This window comes from Podarcis bocagei, assembly GCF_964188305.1.
Source record: "Podarcis bocagei genome assembly, chromosome: 1".
NCBI lineage: Eukaryota > Metazoa > Chordata > Lepidosauria > Squamata > Lacertidae > Podarcis > Podarcis bocagei.
In genome coordinates, this window is record NC_138125.1 from 84,388,215 (window position 1) to 84,415,397 (window position 27,183).

A 27,183-nucleotide genomic window follows, 5' to 3' on the forward strand; every position below is an offset into this window, starting at 1 on the left:
TAAAGTAGGGCTCAAAGTGCAAAAGTCTCCAGGAAAGGTGGCAGGACAGAAGTGCCATAAAATAGTAATTGGCTATTAAGCTCAGACACAGTTTGTGGGACCCTTGCTTAGGTCATGCTATGGGATATGCTATAGGAAATCTCATCAAAACTGTGTGGTAGGCTCATAAAGGAAAACTGCGTAACAAATTAAGCAGAGTTAGAATCTGTCCTTTTTTAGAAACACTGTGCAAATTAGTTCCTGGCGTGTCCTGAATTTGAATTTGTGTTTAATCTTGCACCAGCAACTTCCAGCTTTGAAGTGGTGCCTAACCTTGCACCAGCAAACACCCCACTGCTTGCTTGCTTGCTTAGCTTGGTCCCTGCATGCTACAATGATGTTAGTCGTGTGAAGAATTATGAGGGAGGCAAACTGTCTCCATGGACTGCGTATAGATTTTTCACTTCTTGGTTTGGAGTGCAGAGCTCTGCATTTCCGAGACAGAGACTTCAGATTGAAATAATTATCTGTGAGAAATTTTGTTCACTCTAAATGTGAAGCTGGATTGCCAGAAGTTTTATCTCACTTGAACTTAAATGAAACTTTTTTCATTACGATTTTCAAACAGTACAAATACAATTAAAACTCAAACAAAAACAAAAACTAAAAGGGGAAAATTAAAATAGGGAAAGGGGACACAAGGAAGATAGATGGGTTAAAGTGCTTGACCATACAAATGGGAATGATAAATAGTAAAGAACCGCTGGCTGCAATGCATAAGTCTCAAGAAAAGCTGACTAAATGTTCTTGTATTTATCTTCTTTGCGTTTGGTGTTGATAACTTGCCGGTTCATAGGAGGGCAAGGGAGTGTTAATCCATTGTTATGTGAAAAGCAGCAACTTTTTCCCATGTTAAAGCACCATGTACTTGGCTGACCCTAATGTATGCATGATCCATAGTCCATGGCATAATAATAAATTCTAAGATGTTTGGATGTTATTCCTGTGGAGTAGCTGGGTTAGCCTCTTGCAGCAAAAACAACAGAGCCATGTGGCATCTTAAAGACTAACAAATTTACTGTGTCAATGCTGCACCCTTTCATGCATCTGATGAACTGGACACTAGTCCACTAAACCTTGTGCCACAATGAATGTGTGAGTCTTTGAGAAGCATATCTTTGAAATGTAGTGAGATTTCCAGGACTACATTATCAGTTGCCAAGATTTCACTCCCAAAGGGCTTATAACTGGGTAGGTTTGCAGCCTGTGGATAAGGAATCCAATTTCTGTCCCACATCTCCAGCACCTCTGGTATGAGTTTCTGCTCAGTGATAAAGTTGAGAAAAATTGAAACTTTCCCCCTAGTAATTCCCTTAAGGAAAAATCACGGTTTAGCTCCAATCTACTGTACATGGAATCTCAGTTTTACAATACTTAACTTTGTCGCACAAACTTAGTGCATATGTGTGTGAATTGGGTCTAAGTCTTCTTTGATATTCCATGAAAGCCTGCCCAAATTCAACTGTACTATATTGTCAGAATACTTTTTGATACCAGTGTTTCCAAGTAAGTAAGGGAAACAGCAATTCAATTGTCATGTCGGGGGTGGGGTGGGGGACTCCACAGGGGAGTGCAAACCCAAAGGCACAAGATCTGATTTGCTCCACTTAACAGAATAGCCTGATGATGTAGCTGAATTATTGAATGGAGCCTATTGAAGCAAGAATTGCTTTTGTCAGATCTGAAACAAAAACCAGTGCACTATCTGCGTGTAATCACAACTTGAATTCCTCCCATACCGGCCCCCAAATTTAAGCCCTTGGTCTCATCAAAATTTCAAATGGCCAATGGTTCCAGGAATAAATTTAAAAAAAGGTGTAAATGACCATCCCAGTTGAGTAACCCTTTGCAGCAAAAACGGTTGTGAACAGATGCCATTTGTGATGACACAGGTGTTAGGTGTGGTATAAAGAGTTTCTATCTATGCAGTAATTCTTTTTGGAGGGTGGGGAGTCCAAAGGCTGACAGGATGGCTTGTATGGATTTCCAATTGATTTGGTGGAATGCCTTTGGAGGATGGATGGCGGCTAATGGATTGAAGTTGAATCCTGACAAGACAGAAGTACTGTTTTTGGGGGACAGGGGGCGGGCTGGTGTGGAGGACTCCCTGGTCCTGAATAGGGTAACTGTGCCCCTGAAGGACCAGGTGTGCAGCCTGGGAGTCATTTTGGACTCACAGCTGTCCATGGAGGTGCAGGTCAATTCTGTATCCAGGGCAGCTGTCTACCAACTCTACCTGGTACACAGGCTGAGACCCTACCTGCCCGCGGACTGTCTTGCCAGAGTGGTGCATGCTGAAGTTATCTCCCGCTTGGACTACTGCAATGCGCTCTACGTGGGGCTACCTTTGAAGGTGACTAGGAAACTACAACTAATCCAGAATGCGGCAGCTAGACTGGTGACTGGGGGCGGCCGCCGAGACCACATAACGCCGGTCTTGAAAGACCTACATTGGCTCCCAGTACGTTTCCGAGCACAATTCAAAGTGCTGGTGTTGACCTTTAAAGCCCTAAACGGCCTCGGCCCAGTATACCTGAAGGAGCGTCTCCACCCCCATCGTTCAGCCTGGACACTGAGGTCCAGCGCTGAGGGCCTTCTGGCGGTTCCCTCATTGCGAGAAGCAAAGCTACAGGGAACCAGGCAGAGGGCCTTCTCGGTAGTGGCGCCCGCCCTGTGGAACGCCCTCCCAGCAGATGTCAAAGTGATAAACAACTACCTGACATTTAGAAGACATCTTAAGGCAGCCCTGTTCAGGGAAGTTATTAATGTGTGATATTTTAGTGTATTTTTGGTTTCTATGAAAGCCAGATGGGCGGGGTACAAATAATAAATTATTATTATTATTATTATTCTCTGTATCTATCGACAAAATTGCTTCTTTTTTATTATCTCAGCAAAGGGTTATCAGATCTTTTAGCAGCTTTGTGTTACGGATTGCCTGCTTCTTCAGGGGGAACTGAGAGTAGAAGCAGCCTGCTGCAGGCGTTTAGCTAAGATGTCAAGGTTTTATTTATTAAAGAAATAGACTGATCATTCACATATGACAATAGATCCTTCATGACTTGATGAAGCACCAAAATATAAGCTTCTCTGAGTGATGGTTCCTTTATGAACCATCCGACCAGATGGTTCCTTGCCAGAAGCAGTACGCTTAATTTGCTTTTGCATTGTTTATTAATTGCCTGCAGGGAAATGTTGGGTGAGGTGATAGGGTGGTGAAAAGGAAGGCATGGCATTGTCAGATAAGAGTTTCTTCCAGTATGACAGACAGGATTCCTGCCTGCTTTTACCCATAGATATTTCCTGCAAAAACTGTGTGGGTATTGGATTTTGGCTTAGGCTTATTCCTTTTTCAGACTCACTACTGAACTCAGAATTGGGATTGGGCTGTGAGGGTTGTGCATGGCTTCTCCCTTCCCTCTCCTGCATTTTACTAGCTAAGGCTGAGGCAAGTTGAGATATCATTCACACAGTTAACAATTGCATAAATGGTTTTTAAAACGTGAGTTGCAAATGCAGGAAGCCCAATCCAGAATGGAGCCCTCGTTTGCGGTGGGGTGATGACAGCGGCAGGGGTATACCTTTGACCCTTGTTACAATCCAGAGTGGGGCACCCATGCCTGCTATTTACATTGGTATGGGAAATTCCCCCCCCCCAATGCAAATTGCTGGCCTAGAACCCCACCCCCAATTCAGATTGCGGCTTTAGGCAGGGACAAAGGGTTATAGCCCCACCTAGTCTCCATGCCAGAGTTCTGATCTGGAGGACCCCCCCCCCCAATTTACTGAAAAAATAAATTCACAGTTGCAGATTGAATGGATCTAACTTGGCACTTAACTTTCTGTGCTTTGGGGTTTGGTTTTAAAACCAGCCTTTCAAAAGGAGAGCAGATTCATTCCTAGTCACAGTTTTAAGCAGGGTTGATGATGGCTGAAATATAATGGCAAGATGAGATAGAGAAGGTTAGGTGCGTGCAGCGCTGGTCTGCCCATGAGGTTGAGTGAAGCAGCCACCTTGGGCACCAGAAACCCCTGGTGGAGTGGTTCCTATGCACCCCTGGAAAAGTGGTGCCAGCATTGGTGCTGATTTCTGGCAAGATCTCATCAATCTCGCCAGCAACATGCAACCTAGGAAAGGGATGCTTTGGCAGCATTAGGTCAGGCCGGCACTTCCTGTTTGGCTTCAAGCAGCAAAGCTGAATGTGTGAGTGGGATCCACACACAAGCAGGGATAGGGCATTTAATCCAATGGCCTCCCAATTTTCTAAATTGGGTTTATCTTGTTAATCTGAACTGGACCTTAATGCTTTCCTTAGCTTTGAGGGAAATGGGCGATGGAAACATTTAAAGGTATAATATCTAATGCTGGTATTGTCTCATAATGCACTGGGAGCTGGAGCTAGGCCTGATGATAAAGAAAGCTAATGGTTCCTGGGGGGAGAAGAGCAAGTGGCCCCATGGTTTGTGGCATCCCCTGTAGGTCTGCGGAAGGTAATGCTCCGGGCCCACCGCCAGGCCTGGTGCTGGCAGGATGAATGGATAGATCTCACCATGGACGACATCCGGAGGCTGGAGGAAGAGACGGCACTCATGCTGGCTCAGAAAATGGCCAAGTGCATTGAGCCCGACGCAGGGCCTGCAGTGCCCAGTCCTGAGAGCCCGGCTGAGCTGGGTGGCTGCGAGAAGCAGGACCGAGTCGACAACCTAAGGGCTCCTGATTCCTCTCCAGATGATCCATTTGCCAAGCAGTGGTCGTCGTCTTCTCGGTCATCGTATTCTTCTCAGCATGCTGGTGAGCAGTCATTTCCAGCAAATGGAGGGAGCAAATGGCAGTGTAGCGGGAAGGTGTGAGGAGGATATAGAGGGTTTCCCCTCCTGCCCCTTCTTTTGGGTGTAAGAGAGTTACACTGCTGCTGGAGGTAGGCTTTTGGATGGGCATATTGGAGAGTGTCCATTTTAGTGACACACTTTTTCTCTCTCCTCTCCTCTCCTCTCCTCTCCTCTCCCTCATACACCCCAATATTGTGTGTGTGTGTTCACACCCTAAAAGTATGGGGAGACATATCTCCATATGCACGCTTGTACATTTTAAAAGGAAAAAGTGTAATGGTTCCCTTCTGAAATAAATTTTACCTGCCGTTGTTTGTAATTAAGCTTAATCAATTTCATGGCTCGTTCTCTTGTACTAGATGAACAGTAGCTGCTGCTGCTTTTTAAAATTAGGATAACAGAGAGGGCAGACTTCCTATTGTGAAACTTCCTCTTCTTAGTCATACAGTTGTAAGCAACCGATGCTGAGTGTCGGAGCTGCAGTAAGGGTGAAATTGCCCCCATTGTTCCACATACATAATCTCCTGTATATACCCTAGGATAAGAAGCTAACTGTTGCTTGCATGGGGAAAACTTTGGGGTTATTTTTTAATCTCAGCATTGGGAGCAAGTTAAGCTTGCTTTAGATATGAGGATAGTTTTTGGTTTTTTTACCTCTTGGTCATAAACTCTATGCTTGATGCCCCTACAGCTGGAGTATCTCCTCACAGCTTATCAGAGTGGCGGATGCAAAATATTGCACGGGATTCTGAAAACAGCTCTGAAGAGGAATTCTTTGATGCTCATGGTATGCAGTGCTGGGTACAGGAGGGTTCTGTGCATGCATCTGTTTTTGAGAGGGCTGAGAGCTATGGGTGCCTGTTGCTGTTGGTTCTGACAGTTGCCACTGCAAGCATGTGGAGGCTGGTTTACAGGGACCTGTGTGACCCGGCCCTCTGTGGGCTTGGAGTTGTGTTTGTTTATATTTATCTTTCAATCACCTCCCCACATTCATCCGATTTGTGTGGATTGGGGAAGATAAAAATCTCTGGTTTTTTTTACTCTCTGTAAAGAGGAATGCACACACATGCAAAGGCAGACCTTTTTGTTCATAGGAAACATGCATGTTTTGCATGTGTAATGCTCCAAGTTTATAGGAAACATAGGAAGCTCCCTTACACTGAGACACAGCATTGGCCCATCTTGCTCAGTATTTACACCAGAGATTTTCAACCTTTTTGAGTCCACGGTTCCCTTGACCAACTACCTTCTTTCTGCAGCACCCCTGTGGGGCTCAGGAGCCCAGTTATGTCATCCTTTGCCTGCAGAGCTGGCAGCCTCTAACCCTTTTTCAAACACCCTCCCTTGTGGAGTCTTCCCTCAGCCTCCTCTCCTCTCCCCTCTCATTGGGATTCCTCTGCCACTGGTCTCTGAGCTGCCCCCCCTGCCCCAAAGAGAGGTGCCTTCTCACACTGCCCCACAGGGGCCTGGGAAGCACCCCTTGGCCAGCCCCAGAAGACCATTTGCTTGGGGAGCTTGTAGCCAGGGCTGCTGTAACAAACAGCCACGCAAGCCTTTGGGAGGCAGAGACGTGAGAGGGCATCAGCGGAGAGAGGGAAGGAAAAAGGAACAGAGGGCAGTGTTTCCTGCTGCATCCCTGGGTGACACCCCAGGGTGTCATGGCACACTGATTGAAAACCTCTGGTCTACCCTGATGGGCGCAGATCTCCTGTTCGTGAACTTTGGCGCAGTCCTGTTAAACATGGCAGTTTGTTCTGTGTCTGCAGTGCACTTGCCTCTCAATGAGTTTTCCTTTCCTAGAAGACTTCTCCGACAGTGATGATGTTTTTGCCAAGGAAATCACCAAGTGGAACTCAAATGACTTTCTCGACACTCTAGAGCGACCCATTGAGCCAGATGATGTTCTTGGTAAGAGAGCGGTTCAGGTGTTCCATGCAGAATAGAGTCTGCTCGTTGTGTGAGTGAATTTGTGCATGGAGGAATATCCAGCTGGTCTTTGGTAGTGCTTCTGGAGATGCTAAGAAATCTCAGACTCCATAACTGCACATCTCAGATTCTGAAAATGGCCTATGTTCTACACCAAGAGTCTCCAACTTCTATGGGGCTGGGGTCATATGTGAAAATCTAAGAAACTGTCATAGTTACCACAGAATATTCATTTCACAGAGCAAAATCTGGAGCTTTTCAGAACCCCCTCCCCCAAAAATCAACAGGCAGAACACACACAAACACTTGAAAACAAATAAAGAACAAGCAAAAAAAAGCACATCCTCCACACACAAAAAACATCCAACCCACACCCCCTCAAACCAACCAAACCAATAAAACCTAATTTGAAAAAATAATACCAGGGTGGTATTGAAGCATAATCGTTTTCATGCAGAGCTCTAGACTTCTCTGCTTATTGCTACAAGATAATGGGGCACTGGCAGTATAATTCTGTCCCTTGAAGTACAGGTAACTCAGAGCTTATGCAAGTTTTCAGTTCTAGGGGGTCTACTTGTAAAAATGAAATTGTGTAAAGTCAGGACCCCAGGAACTGGCCTCCCTGCAAGGTGGAGCACTGCTTACCAGGCTTTGAGAAGGAGGGACAAGGGCTCTGGGATGCTGCTAGAGCCCTCATACCACTTTCCCAAAATTTGATAAGTGAGGTGTTTTGCTTACTGGACTTTGGGAGCTTCGCAGGGCCCTCCTGTGACTTTCCCAGATCCCAGTAAGCAAGGAAAACCCACTGGATGTGTGGGCAATGAATAAATGGATAATGGGGAACAGTGGGTTCCCCCCTCCATTTATTTACCGTATGTATTCCCTCTCATGAGTGCATAGCTGCAATCTTGTAAGTGAAAGCAGTACAAGTTGTCAATTACCTGTGAAGGCCATTCCTGTTCCATTTGTGATTTCTATCCTTCGTGCCTCCCATTGCTTTCTCTCTTCTCTGCCTGGTGCCATTAACTAAAACAATGTTGTCTTTGCAGTTGATGCTGTGGCTGCCAAGCCAGACAGTGATGGTGTCGTGGCACCTGGCCCACCAGAGGTGAGTGAACCCCTCCTCATCATACTGCCTTCCCACGTGGGTACCTTCAGAACCATGGCACCAAGACATGGGAGAGGGCTTGTGGTTATAGGACCATTGTTGTTGCCTCCCAAGTCATTTTTCCAGAACCCCAACTTGACACCAGACCCAGTTCTACATGTTTCTTTCCATAGGCTGGCTCAGAAGGCAACTCCGGAACATGCCGTATCCATGCGCTTTTCCTGATCCTCCACAGCGGCAACATCCTGGACCAGGGCGTGGGAGAGCCGGGCTCCAAACAGGCCGATGTGCACACACTCAGCGCCACCTTGGACACAGTCACCCGCCTACACTTCCCCGAGGCACTGGGGCACATTGCGCTGCGCCTGGTGCCTTGCCCGCCTATCTGTGCTGCTGCCTATGCCCTCGTCTCCAAGTAGGAAGCGTGTTCTGTCAGGCTCAAGAGCGCTTGGTGGGAGCAGGACTGTTCCCTTCTGACTCAGGGCTTTGGGCAGTTGATTGTTCAGGAGCTCAAGGAGAGTGCTGGTGCCTTCTCCAGGCAGCTTGGATGAGGACCTATGCCAAGCACTTTATTTGGGGTGGGTGGGTGTTTTGGAGAAGTGGGTGAGGCGTGTGGTAGCGTATGGTGCCTAGCGACATGCAAAGGGTTCAGTGTGAATAATGTGCTACTGTGGATAAGTGCCGACCTAGGGATTGTGGTTTGGGTGAAGTATTGAGACTTTGACGAGAGATCTTAGAGCAGGATTTTCATGAGGTAATTCTGTTCCCTTTTTTCATAGGCCACCATTGTATATATATTAGGGTGGAAAACAATAATTAAAAAGTACATGCATATATATATATATATATATATATATATATATATATGTATGTATGTATGCTTTCCCCCAAAGTTCCCATTTACTGGCAGGTCATCAAGGAGAAACCGTTGGCCCAAGAACTCTTTTTAAACTGTGGTCAGAAAAGGGGCCTCCCTTTCTGAATGGGCTGCCTGCAACTTCCTTAAGTTCTAGCCCTTAAATCCAGAAGGTAATCTGGAGTCACCTCCTGGGCTCAGTACCAAGATCTGGGTGTTGTGAGAATGATCAGGTCCTTGGTCTGAGCATGTCTTGATCGTTTCTCTCATGGTCTCCTTTTCCAGACTCAGCCCCTACAGTCATGACGGCGACAGTCTGTCCAGTAGCCAGGACCACATTCCATTGGCCGCTTTGCCTCTCCTGGCCACCTCCTCAGGCAGCTACCAGAATGCCGTCGCAACCGTCATTTCCCGTACCAACCAGGCCTATGCCAATTTCATCCACTCTCCTGATGGTGCAGGCTTCTGTGGCCAGGTCAGAGGGTCTGGAATCTGAAATAACTGAAGAGGGGAAACCCTCTGTGCTCCAGTTGGAACAAGCATTTTACCCTCTGTGCTATGGTTTTGTTTTGCTTTATTGTCTTTTAAAAATAGAATTAGGGTCTTTGCGGGGGGGGGGGGATATACTAGATTAAAAAAAAATCTTTTGTTTTGTGAAGGTTCTGAGACATCTCCATCACATGACCCCGTTCTTTTATAAAACTGCTGCCCCCAATATTCCTTGGCTTTCAACCACATTGGTTAAAGCAGTGCAGTCTCCACTGGATGCACTTCTCAACTGTAGGAAAGGGGTGGGAATGCAAGGCCTTGTTTAAGAGGCTGGCTTAAGCTTCATGCTTCCTCTGATTAAGCAATGACTGTGGGGACGTTCCTTTCATCAGTGGGGAACTAACTCTGTTCACGTCCCCCTTTATAGGTGCTGTTGATTGGGGACTGTGTTGGTGGAATCCTGGCCTTTGATGCCCTCTGCCACAGCCGTGCTGGTGGGTCAGGGAGTCGTGGGAGCAGTCGCCGTGGCAGCATGGTCAGTTACTGAGCTGTGGTCCATCCCTTCCTTTATGCATTTATAATCAGCTTTTTTCCTTACTTGAGCTCTGAGGGTTCTGGGGAGGAACAGGGATTTGACATGGGAGGGATGAGGGATTCTTCTGATTTGGCTAGCAAGTATTGCTTGCCCAAAAGTTCCTGAAGAGTTTGAATTTGATATCCCGCTTTATCACTACCCTAAGGAGTCTCAAAGTGGCTAACATTCTCCTTTCCCTTCCTCCCCCACAACAAACACTCTGTGAGGTGAGTGGGGCTGAGAGACTTCAGAGAAGTGTGACTAGCCCAAGGTCACCCAGCAGCTGCATGTGGAGGAGTGGAGACGCGAACCTGGTTCCCCAGATTACGAATCTACCGCTATTTTTTTTTTATAAAATATTTATTAAAGTTTCAGAAAAAGGAATTACATAAAAACAAGAAATACAAAAGTAAAAGACAAAAATAAAAATACAAGAAAAATACAGAATAAAAAAAAGTACACTTACAGAAAAAAGGAAAAAAATAAAAATAAAAAATCAACCTTTCCATATCTTACATTCATATCCTTGTTTCCCTGACCTCCTCATACCTCCCTTTTTTGTGTTCCAATTCAATTAATTAATTCAGCAATTTCTTTCCCTCCTTATTATCCTGATCTTTGATCTTAATATATTATAACATTAAATTTTTACCTATTTAGAAATCCAATTTTTCCATATTCTTTTATATCATTACAGCTAGAAACCGTTTAACTTCAATCAAACATCATTCTAACATTCATTAATTTTGCAATACTTCTGTAAATAGTCTTTAAATTTCTTTCAATCTTCTTCCACCGACTCTTCTCCCTGGTCTCGAATTCTACCAGTCATTTCCGCCAATTCCATGTAGTCCATCACTTTCATCTGCCATTCTTCCAGAGTGGGTAAATCTTGTGTCTTCCAATACTTTGCGATGAGTATTCTTGCTGCTGTTGTAGCATACATAAAGAAAATTCTGTCCTTCTTTAACACCAATTGGCCGACTATGCCCAGGAGAAAGGCCTCTGGTTTCTTCAAGAAGGTATATTTAAATACCTTTTTCAGTTCATTATATATCATTTCCCAGAAAGCCTTAATCCTTGGGCACGTCCACCAAAGGTGAAAGAATGTACCTTCAGTTTCTTTAGATTTCCAACATTTATTATCGGGCAAATGATAGATTTTTGCAAGCTTGACTGGGGTTATGTACCACCTGTATATCATTTTCATAATATTCTCTCTTAAGGCATTACATGCCGTAAACTTCATACCTGTGGTCCATAACTGTTCCCAGTCAGCCATCATTATGTTATGTCCAATGTCTTGTGCCCATTTAATCATTGCAGATTTCACCGTTTCATCCTGAGTATTCCATTTCAACAGCAAGTTATACATCTTTGACAAAGTCTTAGTTTTGGGTTCTAACAATTCTGTTTCCAATTTTGATTTTTCCACCTGGAAGCCGATTTTTTTGTCCAAATTGTATGCCTCCATTATCTGATAATAATGAAGCCAATCACGCACTTTGTTTTTTAGTTTTTCAAAACTCTGCAATTTCAATCTATCTCCATCTTGTTCCAAAATTTCCCAATATTTCGGCCATTTGACCTCCATATTGAGCTTTTTCAGAGCTTTCGCTTCAATCGGTGACAGCCACCTTGGGGTTTTATTTTCCAGTAAGTCCTTGTATCTTATCCAAACATTAAACAATGCTTTCCTGACAATATGATTTTTAAATGTTTTATGTGCTTTGACCTTATCATACCATAAATATGCATGCCATCCAAATACATTGTTAAAACCTTCTAAATCCAAAATGTCAGCGTTTTCAAGAAGTAGCCATTCTTTCAACCAGCAAAAAGCTGCTGATTCATAGTAAAGTTTCAAGTCTGGCAGGGCAAATCCACCTCTTTCCTTTGCATCTGTTAATATTTTTAATTTTATTCTAGGCTTCTTGCCCTGCCAGACAAATCTAGAAATATCTCTCTGCCACTTCTTAAAACAATCCATTTTGTCCACAATTTGCAATGTTTGAAACAAAAATAACATTCTAGGCAATACATTCATTTTTATCGCAGCAATACGGCCTAGCAGTGAAAGCTTCAAATTTGACCAAATTTCTAAATCTTTTTTCACTTCAACCCAGCATTTTTCATAGTTGTCTTTAAATAAATTCCCATTTTTTGCTGTCATGTTAATCCCCAAGTATTTGACTTTCTTAACCACTGTTAAACCTGTCTCATTCTGAAACCTCTCTCTCTCAGTTGGTGTTAAATTTTTCTCTAAAACTTTGGTTTTTGACTTATTCAATTTAATGAATCTACCGCTCTTAACCAGTACACCACACTGGCTCTCCTGCCCCAGTATATAGCAGGTCAAGCCCAGCATCCACCCCATTTCCTCTTCGAGGCCTAGTAGGTTCTGTTACCAGAAGAAGGCCCTCCCTCTTTTAACATTCGCTTACAAATAGCAAAGGCTTTTGGATCTCCTCAGTAGAACAGAGATACACACTTCCTGATATTTTCCTTTTTCTTCAGAATACTGAGCTGCTTTCTCCAGAGACTTCTGTTGTGCGAGACCCCCTGCTTGAGAGGGCAGAAGTGTGTGGGGTGGGCCGCGCCAGTCCTGAGCCCGGGGCACTTCCCTCCATCCAGAAACCCAGTGACAACGTGACGCAGGAGGGCGATTCCTCACAACAACAGCAGCAGTTCTTGACCAGGTGAGGCAATGTGGGAATTTGGTCTGCAAAGCAGACTGTCCTATTAGGTTAAAAGAATTGGTTACAATTAGACTAGTGCCCATTGGGGTTGAAAGAGCGGTCAAATGTGAACCCATTCATAGCATAGGGCTACTGACATCTGGGACCTGATAAGGAGCTTCCTCTATCCCACCAGAACAGCCTCAGAGCATCTCCTTTTATCCAAAACCCTGCACCCCTCAGGGAAACTCACACTGCTGCCAAGTGTACAAATAAAAGCTAAATCCTTTCCAACACTTACGGCAAATCGTTAAACAATTATAAACAGCCAAAACAATAATAGCGAAGATACAATGCATAAAATGCTACTAACCACACAAAAAAGGTTGTTGGAGCGTAGATCCTTGTGCCTTATAAAATTAGAAAAGGCACAAATATAGCTGACAATAATGCTAATAAGGATTACTCTTTCCTTCCTATCTTGGTGTTAATCTTCACATGCCACCCCATCATATGCACTTTTTCTGCCCCACAATTGCCCTCTTGGGTCTCCTTAAGATTATTTTATACTAAAATAATGCTAAAGTTGTGTGACTGCACTTACGTTCATAAACCTTTCCTGATAAATTAGAGGCAGTGTGCCCCCCTGTCTGAAAAGAGAGGAAGGTGAAATGCTGATCTAAATTAATGAAATAGGAGGGCTCTCAGATATAGAAATATCTGGCTTTGTGTCTGCTAAAAGAAATTCACAAGCTGTCTAAAGGTGAATGGGTGCACACACAAAAATGCCACGTATTCACAACTTTTTTTCTTTTTTAAAAAGAGGGGAAATAAAGGTGGCTCTGATTTTGGGTGGTAGGGGTGGGTGACGTCTGAGAAGAGGGGACGACACAAGTCCATTTATGTTTCTTTACATGGGGAGAGGAAACAACGAGATCATGTGATCTTTCAGGCAACAGAAAAATGCTGGCCTGGTGGAAACCTGCATATAGGCCCTTCACAGGGAAGGTGGTTCTGTTGGGGGGGAGAGAGCGTAGGAGCTGTGGGCTGTTTCCTGGCAGTGATGGAAGTCTTCTCCTGCCATCTCCAGCCTGCAGGCTAGCATGCCTTCCTCAGAGGCAGAAGGAGACCCTCGACGTAGCAGCAACTCGTCATCCTCGATGATAGAGACCTTTGAGGGGCCAAGCACGGTTGGGAAGCTGGAGTTCAAGGTGTCTGGTTTCTTCCTGTTTGGCTCACCCCTGGGGCTGGTTCTTGCACTCCGCAAGACGGTGATGCTGGCACTGGACGGTAAGGGTCCTTTCCCCCTCCCCTGTCTTCCCTTCGCCTTTCCCCTTCTGCCGAAGCAGGATTCCTTACCCTTTCTCTTTCCCCTCTTCAGTGGCCCAGATGCACCCAGCCTGCGAGCAGGTCTACAACTTGTTTCACGCGGCTGACCCCTGCGCCTCGCGCCTGGAGCCTCTGCTGGCCCGCCAGTTCCACGCCGTGCCTCCCTTTGGCATACCCCGTTACCAGAAATATCCACTGGGCGACGGATCGTCCACGTCACTGGGTGAGAAGAGACACCAAGACTAGCCTTGGACATGCTTGGGAAAAATGTGGTGTCCCTTTGGGGAGTATGGGGGAGTGTGGAAGGAAATGCTACAGTATCTGGATCTTCAAATGGTGGGTTGTGGGATCCCTTCCTGGGGTGCAGCCTGATCTGAGATGAGTTGCAGCAGCAGCAGCCCTACCCTAATACAAATGTGTGTATAATTAAGAAGTCGGTCCCGGAATGCACATTTTGACTAAATATGGGTTCTGAATTGGAAGAGTCCTGCGATAGCAGGAGTGAGATATGGGAGCTCAGCGATGCTGGGAGTTTTGGAGATGTGACATTGGGTGGTCTCCCATGTTCATTTGTGTTGAAGAATGCCAGGCTGGATTTGCACAGGGGCAGTACTGGGGTGGTGGAAAAGTTATTTTTATTTTGAAATATGGGGTGCCCTGGGTGGGTATCTGTTCTAGGGAGCACTAGCATTCTGTGAAGAAGTAAAGGAAGTCATGCATTCAGCCACACACAGAATTTCAGCAGGGGCAACTATTCAAAAGGCTGGGCAGCAATGGGACAAGTTGTGCCTGCCTTGGCCTAAAACTGTTTCAGAGCAGGATGGCTGGATGGTTTGAGTCACGGTAGGGGAGGGTAACATTTATTTCAAGCATTTTACTCTGCTGCTCAGCCAAAAAGGCTGCCAGAACTGATCAGCAGTAAACAAGACAGTCTCCGCCTGCAGGAAGGGCTGGCTTGCCACAAAGCAGACTGAGGTGAGAGCAAGAGGCAGCAGCTGTTGTGGGAGCAGCAGTGGCAGCTGCGGCCCCTGGCTGTTCCTCTTGAGTCCTGCTTTCCACCTGTCCATCTGCTACAGGCGGTTTGAATGGCTGCTGCTACAGGACAGTTGAGGGATGGAAGGGCCCAATAGAGCTGGTTTCTCAGCGGAGCCAACGGTGCAGTCCCTGCTTCCCACTCCTTCCTTTGCAGCAGCCAGATGGAATGGCTCCATGTTCTCCTACACCAAATGCTCCCTACAAATACAAAACTAGCCTAAAAGCTCAGAAAAGGTGGGCTAGATCCTTTATGTGCTGCATTGGTAGTTGCATAGATTTTTGCATGTTTCATTTTTAAATGCATTTTTATACGGTCTGCGGTCTGAAGTGACACGACCCATTCTACGGCTAGTTCCCGCCTCATTTGACTGCATGCATAGACCCAGCCTTAGTCCTCATCCTCAGCATAAAAACATATTCTTCTACAAGTGGTGTGGTATACATGCCCATATATGGGTGGCCACCCCTGGCACAGCTAGTGTCTCGAAAGCTTCAACCGTTAGGCTCAAGGAGGAAGTGCCCCTCCCGCCTTGTCGGAGGGGAAGTTCCTCTGTTCTTTTTCAGACGCAAACCACACAAATTATGAACCTCTGTTCTCCTTCTTCTCTGAGAGCAGTAATATAATGAAGCATATAGGTTTTGTTCAGTCATTCCCCCCCCCTTTAAGCTTTGAATAATTTCGTTGTTCATCTGTGTTTGTATTATATGCTGGGAGCTATGCCTGTGATCATTCCACTTGTCAACCCCGCTTTGATTTAGCTGCCTACGAGATGGAGCTGAATCCTTCATGATTTATTTTTTAAAATATTCATGGAACAGGGCAAACAGGAATGTGAGAATTGGCAGGATTGAGCACTCAAATGACTGTAAATACACACACACACACACACACACACACACACACTGCTGCTGCTCCCTCTGCTTGCCAATCCCCTGCCATGCCAACGCCTTCTCCTTGCTTATATTCCGCAGCCCCCTTTGTGCACCCCCCCATGATGATATCTTTAAGACAAATAGAATCTGAATACCAAGCCTGTCAGCTTGTTCAGTCGCAGACGGCGATAAGTTCTGTTGGTGGGTGTTGTGTATGTATGGGTGTTTGCTAGTTAATAAAATAACTGTTCTGAATTAATACAATGAATCCGGAACTTCCATGTTGAAGACAACACATGGTGCCAGGAGTGGCATACAATGTGTGGAGGTACTAAGGGATAGTTGAGAGCTCTGCATCCTTTATTTCTGTCACATGAGGCAGCTGAAGAATGGAAGAGGGAGAAGTTTGAATATAGCAGGAAGGGAGAGACACCAAAAGGAGAAAAAAGGGGCTGTTTTAAACAAGGGGAGAAGTTTAAGTAAAGGTGGGGATAGAGAGAGACACTGAGAGGAAAATGGGTTTAAACAACAGCAGAGGTTTTAGTAAAGCAGGGATGAAGCGACTTTGAGAGGAGGGAAATAGTGATTTTAAACAGTGGCAAGTCGGCATTGCTTCAGAGGCACAGTACTTGGAGGGCACCGCACATAAGACCAGTGGAAGGCTGGGAGGGATTGGGGGATATGTTATAATTGCCATACTCACCTCTGTTTACCTTTCCATTTGGCCTAGCTGAGGCCTTGCAGAGTCACTCTTCCCTCTTCATGGATGAATTAGACCTTGTGACACCGCCCACTCCAACTGGTGCTTTTGGAGGTTTCTGGAAAGGGAATGAGGCAACCACGTGTGAGACTACTGTAACCAGCACCAATGAAGTTGTGAAGAGTAAGTTACATGTTGCTTGTCCTCCCCGCCACCGCCAATTTCTATGCCATCACAGTTAAATTTGGCTCTCTGTCTACTTTTCATCCAAGTGCATTTATGAGGCCATTTGAGGAGGGAAAATTAGGGCTTTTCTCTCTTTAATGTTTAAAAATCCGTGTTTGTTTGCTTGTTTTTTAAAATGATGCTCATTACTTTTTGCACCAGAAATTAATCAGCTTTTTCTGTTTTAAACACTGCAAACAGTTGATTCTAACAAAGTGTTACACATATCCATTTGGTTGAAGTACTGTACTTGTAACATATTGCCTGTATGGTCACTAACAATCTGTGGGGGTGTCTTTCCTGTGCTCCCCTCATAACTTAAAATGTTGGTGCATAAAGCTGTTCCTTGATGCTCAGCAGCTCAAAAAGTGTATTAGGCAGGCTTTTCTGAATTCATGAACTGAATCCTAACTGCAGTTTCAGACTGGAACCCTGAACAATGTTTCTTGTGTCTGTGAGTCAAACGAGTTCATTTTGCAAGGATTGAATATTTGCTGTGCTGCCAAGAAAAGTCTTGTTCTTTGACTGGCCCACCCAAATTTGACATTGCTACCATAGCTTGGGCATATTGTGCCCTTTTGTGTCACATGCAATTCTGCATTCTGAACTGAAGTGCTTTCACACTCTTCTGGCTCTGCCAAGCCACTGAGTTAGTGCCTGACATACTAATAAACCAAAAAACTGAATTATAATGAACAAAGAGTAAAAGGCTGTATTCCTGTGCGCAGCCAGGCTGCTTAAATTCTAGTGAAGTAGAATTGAAAGAGCCCACTGAAATGAATGGAATTTAAAGATTACAGGCCAATATAGTATTTGCATTTAATGTTCGGGGCTTTTTCTTTTTTAAAATGCAAATAGAATCAGCTCTCAAGGGAGTGGTTGATGATTGGCATTTGCTTTGTAGGGGAAATCTCAATTTCAGAGGAGGGTTTATTTTTAGGACTGCAGCAGTTGCGGAACAAGTTAAATTCACCTGCTGTGATCCCAGTAATTAATTGTGCCCCAAACTGATCCTATTTCTGTTTTTAAAAAAACAAACAAACAAACCTGCATGTTAAATGCAAAGATGAAACATGTGGATAATAAAATATTTTGGCCCTTTGGAAACCTGTTCTCTCCAGTTTCCCCCCTGCGTCCATTGCCTTCCTTTCCTTTGGGGGATGGGGGTGTTATCTAGGGGCAGAGGAATCTACCACCATATCCCAAGCCCTGTTGCCTTGTGCTGGTCAGGGCAGAACGTCTCTACAGGACAGTTCTTTTTATTTTATTGCTACACGAGCCCCAGGCTGGTGTCCTGAGGATTGGGATTCTCAGGTCTTTGGACCTCATGTCTGTCCTTGAAAACACCCTGTATCAAGGCTTTTCTCTTGCTACCACTGGCAGGAGAACTGCCAGCAGCAGTTCTTTGCCTGCCTGGGCATAGCTGGGACCTCTGCTGTGGCGCAGGCCCCCCTACCCCACTAGCAGAAACCAGCAGAGAGGCCATCAACGTAGGCAGGCAGGGCTGTGCTCTTAGACTGTGAAGGACTGGTTGATGAGGCAGATGTTGCCATATCCCTAGCAGTGCCAGTGTTATTATTGTCTGACTGACTTGAGGCCTCAGAAAATGTGACGAGTAGGACTTGTTTATTTGTTGGGGAGGAAGTAAAGGTAACAGGAAATGGGCAGACAAAGTACAAGCAGCTGCATGAGTGTAGTTCACAGCTGAAGTGAGGAGACAAATGGAGCCACCCTAACAACAGTTTCTCTTCCCTCCGTGTCTAGTTCTGGATCGTTGGTGGGGTGCTAAACGCATTGACTACTCTCTCTATTGTCCCGAGGCATTGACGGCCTTCCCCACCATCACCCTCCCTCACCTTTTCCATGCCAGCTATTGGGAAAGTGCTGATGTGGCGGCTTTCATCCTGCGCCAGGTACCAGGGCTGTGGGCAGGTGGAAACGTCCCTTTGCTGGGGAACAGGGTGTGGTGGGCTCTAATTGTTCCTCTAATGGGAAACTGGCATCTAACAATAGGTTTGCACAGTAGAGGGGAGGGGCATATAGGAGGAAACCTAACCCAGGCAGGGGACATGGGAATAGAAATGGAGAGAGACTCAGGTGGATAGGTGAGTGCTACCTTGCATAGTTAAGTGCAACTGTGATGTACATTTTGGAGTGGATGTGGATTTTGAGGAGGATTCTTTTCTTTCGGTACCTGGGTGGATTATGGAACAAGATATTGGATCAGCTGAACACTTCGCAAGGAGATCCTAGCAGTGCTGGGCAAAGGCTTGTTTTGTTATGCAGAGCAAAACAGAGCACAGCCCCCATGTGCTGGGCAGGCATGGACTCCTGGTTTGGAGAAACCAAACCAAAAACAACACAGGGGTTTGTAGGAGTGGCTCACCAGTAGAGCACAAGCTTCACATGCAGAAGGTCTTGGGTTTGATCCCTGTCATCTCCTAGGCAGAAGGGATCAAATAATGGGAAAGGCCTGTGACTGAGACCCTGAAGAGCTGCTGCCAGCCAGAGTGGACAACACTGGGCTAGATGGACAATTAGGCTAATGATATTTTCGTGTCACATGCCAGCAAATTCAGGTTAATAATAATAATAATAATAATAATAATAATAATAATAATAATAATAATAATAATACTTTATTATTTATACCCTGCCCATCTGGCTGGGTTTCCCCAGCCACTCTGGGCAGTTTCCAACAGAATGTTAAAATACAATAGTCCTTCAGATATTAAAAGCTTCCCTAAACAGGGCTGCCTTCAGATGTGCAATTAAAGCTTGTGCAATTAAAGCTGATTTGGAGTTCTTGTGCAACAAGCCCACTTCCCCAAAGATCTGACTTTTTGCAATAAGGAAGGTGACAGGAAAATGTGCTGGAAAATGTATCACAATGTAGCCTATCCTTCCCTGAAGCAAATTGGAGGGGAAGACTCATTAAATAGCCAACACTGTGTATAACCTTCCTTCAAACTAATCAGGATGACTTCTCAGTCAGGATGCCATTTGGAAGTGCCCTTAGTATGCTCTGGTGTGAAGCAGCTATAGGTTCACATTTTGAATCTATTTAGGAAGGATATAACAGACAAAGGGAGCAATGAAACTGTCCACTTTAATCTGCCCAGTGTCTGTATATTATGATTGTGACTGAAACTCTCGGAGTTGGTGCCTGTGAATGGCACTCCTGAAGCCTGGCCCTGATGTCCCTATGTGTTTGCAGGTGATTGAGACAGAGCAGCCCCAAGTGACAGAGAATGAGGAGAGTTCCATCTACAGCCCAGCATTTCCTCGTGAAAAGTGGCAGCGGAAACGAACACAAGTGAAGATCCGGGTATGGAGCTCTGTCCCCCACGGTGGCTACCTTGCCTCTAACTCACATGTGCAAGTAGGAAATGGGACTCTGGCTTGGGCTGGGGCACTGTGTCTTCAGGGAAAGGAATATGAGCTGATCCTGTTCCTTCCACAGCTAATAGCCTTCAGGATAACTTCACGGATGCTACCATATCATCACAGCTGTTGTCTCTCTTCCTGCCTCGCCCTTTATCCTCCTCTGCCACTTGCCAAAAACATGGTTGCCGTTTTCATTCACAAATGAAATCACACAATTTTATGTAGACACACATCTTTTTGCAAGATCCGTTTGGAGCATAAGATTTAGGTTTTCTTGCTTTAAAATTGAGGGTGGGGAGGACAACTTTATTAGCTTGTGCTGGTGGTGCTGTGGTCTAAACTACTGAGCTTCTTGGGCTTGCTGATTGGAAGGTTGGTGCTTCGAATCCCTGTGACGGGGTGAGCTCCCGTTGCTCTGTCCCAGCTCCTGCCAACCTAGCAGTTCAAAAGTACACCAGTGCAAATAGATAAATAGGTACCACTGCGTCGGGAAGGTAAACAGTGTTTCCGTGTGCTCTGGCTTCTGTCACTGTGTTCCATGCTGGCCACATGACCTGGAAAGCGGTGGACAAAAGCCAGCTCCCTCAGCCTGAAAGTGAGATGAGTGCCGCACCCCATAGTCACCTTTGACTGGACTTAACCGCTTTCACAAACACCGGCCTGGCTTGTCATGCTAGGTGATGCTAATGAAGCCTTTGAACAACAAAGAGACGTCTCCTCGTTTTTTGCTCTAGGTCTAGGAGACAAATGCTCATGCCCTTTTAAAGGTTCAGGTGCTTCTCCCTGACAGTGTAGTGAGAAATGGGCAGGCACCTGTCTGGGTGGGGCTGAGATGGGTTTGGGTACTAGGACTTGGAGGAAGTACAGCAGCTCAGGGCTGTGTAGGTTGCAGAGCTAAATGCAAAACTCTAATAGCAGGTTGTAATGCATAATTCAGAACATGAATGTAGGTGGTATTTGAATGAAGTTTCCCTCAAGCAATTGTGATGATTTTGAAGGTTTGACAATTGTTCCAGGGAACAAGATCATTCAATAAGAAGCAAATACTCTTTTATGTTTGTTACTGCTTAAAACGTTTTTGTTTAGGCAAGCCTAGCCAGACTTGTAGATGTTGACATGCTTTAATTTATTTTACTGTTGATTTTAATTACCTTACTGGTTGTAATTCAACATTGTGCTCTTCCAATTGTTCCATCTGGACCAGCATTTCAGCTTACCAGATGGAACGATCCCCATTTCCTCCCTCCATGTGTTGTTCTGGGCGTTCTCTGAACTCCCTCCCAGAGCCAATTTGTGGGGGACGACACAGGGGTGAGGGGGGAAGCCGCATTGTAGAAGTCAAAATCCTTGTGTAGGGTTTCCACTGATGGCACTGGTTAGGTGAATCCTGCCTTCAACGTTTTTAATTGTTTTAACCGTTTTTTATTGATAATTTTAATATTTCTTGTAAACCACTTAGATGTTTTACTGCAATCAAGTGGTATATAAATTGTGTTAAATAATAATAAAAAACACCTCACAGAGGAAGGGTGATTGCTGCCTTCTGTCAAGTACAGTGTAAGGTGGTTTTGTTTTTAATATGGCAACCTCAACACAAGAAAAAACTGTAGTTTTTGTTACTGGTTTCTGCAAATGCACACCCACATTGCCTAGAAGACACCCCAACCAGGGAAAAGGGCACTGTCCCACAGTTGCATTTCTGATTCACTATGTAGGAATGCATGCAGAGCAGTGTGGGGAACCTGTATCCCTCCAGATGTTGTTGAACTCCAGGCAGCTCCCATCAGGCCCAACTAGAACAACCAGTGGCTAAGGATGATGGGAGTTGTAGTCCCAACATTTGGAGGGCTGCAGGTTCTCCATCCTTGTTTTATAGCCATCATATGGTGAGATTTCCCTGCCCCCTCAAAAGCAATGTAAACTCCACAAATTTCCTCTCATGAATTCATGTTAGAATTGCTGCGTTCTCTAGCCAGCCCTGTTCTCTAGTCCAGATCCAATTCCTGTGTTTTAATGTCCCCTTTTGCTGAGGTGTAATTAGTAAAAACTGCTTTACCCGTTTGGTTTACAGAATGTGACAGCAAACCACCGCGCCAGTGATGTCATCGTGTGTGAGGGGCGACCCCAGGTCTTTAGCGGGCGCTTCATGTATGGCCCACTGGATGTGGTGACACTGACTGGGGAGAAGGTAACAAAAAACGTAGCTAAATGGGGGTTCGGGGACATTCTGAAGACATCAGCAGTAAAAGCAGTAGGGGGCAGCAGACCAGAATGGAGCAGGCCATATGGGTGAAAATTATAGAGGAGGAGCAAGTACAGGCCACATGAGGACCATGGGCCATGTCACAATGAGTCCTGAGGAGGCAAGGCATGGATATTTCCCACAGGGGCTGAGGAGCTGTAAGGAAAAGGGGATAAAATTAGTGTTAAATCAAAAGCAGGGAACTTTCAGATGGGGTGTGTGGGATGAAGGATATGAACAGCACCTGCTGTCAGGAATTAAAGGGGAAATTATGCCTCCCCCCCTCCAGACTCGGAAAAGGTAATGACTCACCAACCCTAAGAGATTAGCTGAGCTTGGGGACAGGTAATGCAGTATAAGAGGTATGTGCAGTGAAGTGAACATTGTTGCTGCCCTTGATCTCTCCCCAAAGGTGGATATCTACATCATGGCACAGCCATTGTCAGGAAAATGGGTGCACTATGGCACAGAGGTGACAAGTGGCAGTGGCAGACTCTCCTACACCCTCCCTGAGGAGAAGATGCTGGGCATTGGCATGTACCCTGTCCGAATGGTAGTGAGGTGAGTGTGTGGTGAACCCTGTCCTGTGGTTGACCTTTTTGAGCAGAAATCCTATCCTCAGTCCAGCCTGGCTTATGACCACAAGACTTCAAAGACGGCCTCTCTCCATATGAACCAACCTGGAACCTGTGGTCATCATGGGAGGCCCTTCTTTGTGTGCCTCCTCAGTGAGAGGTCCAGAGGGTGGCAACACGAGTACAGGCCTTTTCTGCAGTGGCTCCCCACTTGTGCAATGCTCTCCCCAGGGAGGGTCATCTGGCGCCTTCATATATTTAGGCAACAAGCAAAAATATTCCTCTTGTCCCAGGCCGTTGGCTAATTTAATCATCTATGGCCTTTTAAACTGGTGTGTGTGTGTGTGTGTGTTGTTTATCACTATGTTATGTATTTTTGTGTCTTTATATTGTCAACCACCCAATGATCCTTGGATGAAGGGCGGTATAGCAATTTAATAATAATAATAGAGATTCTGGCTCTGAGACCAAGTGGATCACCATTTGTTTCTGGCAGAGGCCTTATACATGGTTCATATTGATAGGATGTCTCATTTGCCATAGTTGAACTGCTTGACCTGCCCCTTCCTTGGTTTTCTGAAGCTATAGGGAGAAGCCCCACCAGCCTTCTGGTGGCAGTCATCTCTATACCTGTATAGGGTCTTTGAGTGTGGTGGCCATGCACTGGCGATTCTGAGAGGAGGGGCACTTGCTGGTGGGTTTCCTTCATTGTACTTCTCTCCACAGGGGTGACCACACCTATGCCGAGTGTTTCTTAACTGTGGTAGCGAAGTCCACACCTTGTGTTGTTTTTAGTATTGATGGCTCCTTCACGGCCAGTGTCTCTATTATGGGCAGCGACCCCAAGGTGCGTGCTGGTGCTGTTGATGTAGTAAGGTAGGTAATAGCCCTTCCTGGGGACCCCATACCTTTCCCTGACCTGGTTGTCACTTCCCCCTTCCTATTGACTCTGAAGTGTGTTGGGGTGGGGGAATGTTGATGATAATCTCTTCACAACTCTGTCTCCTGCTGGACTGATTTATAAATTTCTTCAAAATTCGCTTTATCACAATTCATCAAGAATTTTGAGCTGCAGAGACTGGTATGTGAATGCTCAGCAGAGTAAGAAATCAAACTTGCCAACATTCACGTCCTCCACCACCATCATTGAGTCTGCTTAACTGTGGAAGTTCAGTTTTCTCAGCAGAGTGAAAATGTGTAAAATAAATTTAAGATCCCCACTCTTCAAGACTTAATAAAAGCTTGAAGCACCAGTTATGGAAACAACTCTACTCCCCGCCCCCAAATTGTCATATCTACATCTGTATATCTCAGTGCCAAAATGCTGTCAAGGTGGATTTATTGAAAGAAGGTTTTGTCGGATGACTGGATTTTATTTTGATACTCACATTTGTCTAAACTAGAGTTGATGTCTGATAGGTGAAGAAGTTTATAAGGGGATATTTCTGCAGATCACATTGGCTGCATCCCCTCAAAATCCATCTGGTACAGAGTGCCACTTCACTCTTAACAACCACCTTGTTGTACAAAAGGAAATCACTTTTTCATGCAGCAAACAACATGGGAAGTGGAGAGGGCTACTATTAACTTGACATTAAAAAAATAGAGTGAGATTAGTCTTACACCCCAGAAGGCACCCTGAATGAATGAATGAATGAATGAATGAATGAATGAATGAATGAGTGAGCCACCCAACTGCCACAAATACGGTAATCCCTCTTTGCCCCTTTAGGCATTGGCAGGACTCCGGTTACATGATCATCTACGTGACGGGGCGTCCAGACATGCAGAAGCACCGTGTGGTGGCCTGGCTTACCCAGCACAACTTCCCCCATGGGGCCGTCTCTTTCTGTGATGGCCTCACGCATGACCCTCTTCGACAGAAGGCTGCCTTTCTACAGGGCCTTCAGCAGGAGGTACGTAAGCATTCACCAAGGGTTCAGATATAATTGTGGGAGAGGCCCATGCGTGTGACTCTGACACACCTTGCAGTGCCTCTGAGTGCAGTGGAAAGAGCACCACAGGAGAAAAAGTGGGGGAGAGAAGTCACCAATGTCTTCATCCATTTATTGCAGGCAGAGGTGACCATAGTGGCTGGCTATGGATCCACCAAGGATATCTCAGTCTACAGTTCTCTAGGGCTTCCCGCATCTCAAATCTACATTGTGGGCCGGGCTGTGAAAAAACTGCAAAGCCAGTGCCAGGTATGGAGTTTTGTTTCACAAAAAGTGTTGCCTCAGCTGCAGGCTGGGGGCTCCTCAGGCTCTGAGGCCTACAGAGCTTGTTGCTCCCTCAGGGAGGGGAGGTGAAGAACAGGGCAAGCGTCAGCTGTGTTCTCCTTTCTCCTTGCAGTTCCTGTCAGACGGCTATGTCGCACACCTGGCACAGCTGGAAGCGTCATCTCTCGCCCACTCGCCGAAGGGGACGACAAGGCCCACGCTGGGCAAAGGCAGCTACGGCTGCCCTGCTCCCGTCGACTTCCTGCGCAAGCAGAGTCAGCTGCTGCGTTCAAGGGGGCAGAGTCAGGCCGAGCGAGAGGGGCAAGGGAACGCCCAGCCCCGAGCCAAGACGCGCAGCGTTAGCCTGAAGTTGGAGAGTGAGGAGTGAGCCCGCCGTGGGGTAGTCTCTGCATTTTCTGACTCGCAGTGGCTGGTGCCAGGGCTGGGCCTGTGAGAGGCCACAGTTGTGAGAGAAAGGGGCCAAGAATACTAGGTATGGTTGGTCAGGGGGAAGAGTGAGAGAGGGGGCTCTGCCCAGCAGAGGCCGCAAGCTGGCATACAGTGCCACAAGGATACGGAGGAGAGAATTTCTATATAATCCCAGAGATTGCTTCCATTCCCATTAGTTCCAACTCCTGCCTGTTCTGTTTTGTGGTCTCTTCTGACCTGCAGTTCAGCCAGTGTCCCTCAAGTCATACCCTCTGGGGATTATTGGGGGGGGGGAGGGACAAATGGGGGCGGGGATGTTCATATTACCCTGACTTAAAAGTGTGCTACGTTGCTTGTGAATTGACTGTTCACATTCCTCCCCCTTTTCAAATTATTGAGGTCTGGGATATATAGTATTCCACTCTCCCCATTTGATGCCACGTGAGGCAGTAGTGGGTCCAGCCCCAACCATCTCCCAGGTCTTCCTATATCCCTCTGTGGCTAAGGTTAGGGTGGGTGGTTAGGGAAATATATACATCAGGGATCCCAGCTGCCCCTTTCCTGCAGAGGTTGAGCGGCTTGCTCCAGTCCCTAGTGCCGTTTCTCAGTCCAATCCTGCCTGTGCCCCGGTCTTTGGGTGTCTGCATGATACTGCCCTCCTGTGCATGTATTGTGTCCAGTGTGAGAGCACAGGATAGCCATGAATAAGGATGAATCCATACTTCCTTCCTGACAAAGGAGGGCTTGGTATTTATTTCATTGTGTCAGAATTGCCGGGAAGTCGAATCCTGTTTTGGAGGATTTGTGGGGGTTTTACATTTATCTTTAAATGTGTTATAAAACTGAAAAAATAAAATAAAATAAAAACAAAAATTGAAGAGTGAATGTGTGTTTTGAGGTAGCAGTTGAGGGATGGATTAGTTTGGTACAGTTATGTGCCACCCACATACCCGAGCGGTGTGGGATTCCAGGGGTGCCAGGATCATTTACCAGGGTCTGTGTTACCTTTGGGAATAATGAGGCAAACCAGAGCTTGTGGTGTCTTTAGGTTGTATGGTTTATTTACACATATGTACAACCTTTGCCTAGATGAGAGAGTGCAGAGCATTTACATCCCAAGAGGGTCCTGTTCCTCCCATTGCTGCAGCCTCTGATTCCAGGAGACCCCAAACATCATTTCTGACCCTCTCTGCAGCGTAAAACAGACTGCCCACCTCATGCTCCGCCCCCATCCTCTCTGGCTTGCAAAAGTGACACTTTTTCCTGTTCACTTATCTCACCACCCACTGCAGTTTTGCCCCTCCCTCCTGAAACTCCGACTTTTTGTCTCTGCTATCTCTCACCTGAAGGAAGGACTTTCCCCATTTTCTATATGGCCCAGAGAGTCTCTGTTAATGGCCTTCTTAATGGGTTAATGACTGGCCATCATCAGCCTTTATTCTCCCAATGACTCCCATCCAGCCATCTCTGCTGAGCTGGCCAGGGTTGTTAGCAGAAACTAAATGGGGGAGATGGCGTGTTTGGCATAGTTTAATCAAAACTTGATTAATTTTAACTTTCACTAAATCCAAGAATTTTGGGTCACTCTGGCACTCAGCACTTATAACAGTCCCCTGAGGAGTGGGGGCAGGCTTGACAGCTGATGCGTACACAAGGCCAGTTGCAAAGT

General features: G+C 45.9%; 1 protein-coding gene across 4 annotated transcripts in view; it reads left to right on the forward strand.

Annotated features, from left to right (window-relative positions):
* Positions 1-26,399, forward strand: part of PITPNM1 (phosphatidylinositol transfer protein membrane associated 1) — a 34,167-nt gene extending 7,768 nt beyond the window's left edge. For 3 of the 4 annotated variants that reach the window (XM_081170735.1, XM_081170734.1, XM_081170732.1), the window contains exons 6-24: positions 4,520-4,831; positions 5,561-5,656; positions 6,670-6,777; positions 7,845-7,903; positions 8,077-8,318; positions 9,045-9,234; positions 9,676-9,783; positions 12,340-12,521; positions 13,591-13,790; positions 13,882-14,052; positions 16,468-16,620; positions 18,427-18,575; positions 19,880-19,990; positions 22,121-22,237; positions 22,704-22,852; positions 23,593-23,742; positions 24,599-24,782; positions 24,942-25,070; positions 25,219-26,399. In XM_081170735.1, coding sequence (XP_081026861.1) covers positions 4,520-4,831; positions 5,561-5,656; positions 6,670-6,777; positions 7,845-7,903; positions 8,077-8,318; positions 9,045-9,234; positions 9,676-9,783; positions 12,340-12,521; positions 13,591-13,790; positions 13,882-14,052; positions 16,468-16,620; positions 18,427-18,575; positions 19,880-19,990; positions 22,121-22,237; positions 22,704-22,852; positions 23,593-23,742; positions 24,599-24,782; positions 24,942-25,070; positions 25,219-25,473 — 3,065 coding nt within the window. In that variant the 3' untranslated portion in view covers positions 25,474-26,399. The remainder of the gene's footprint in view (positions 1-4,519; positions 4,832-5,560; positions 5,657-6,669; positions 6,778-7,844; positions 7,904-8,076; positions 8,319-9,044; positions 9,235-9,675; positions 9,784-12,339; positions 12,522-13,590; positions 13,791-13,881; positions 14,053-16,467; positions 16,621-18,426; positions 18,576-19,879; positions 19,991-22,120; positions 22,238-22,703; positions 22,853-23,592; positions 23,743-24,598; positions 24,783-24,941; positions 25,071-25,218) is intronic. The other variant, XM_081170733.1, reaches the window with a different exon arrangement.
* The last annotated feature ends 784 nt before the right edge of the window (positions 26,400-27,183 follow it).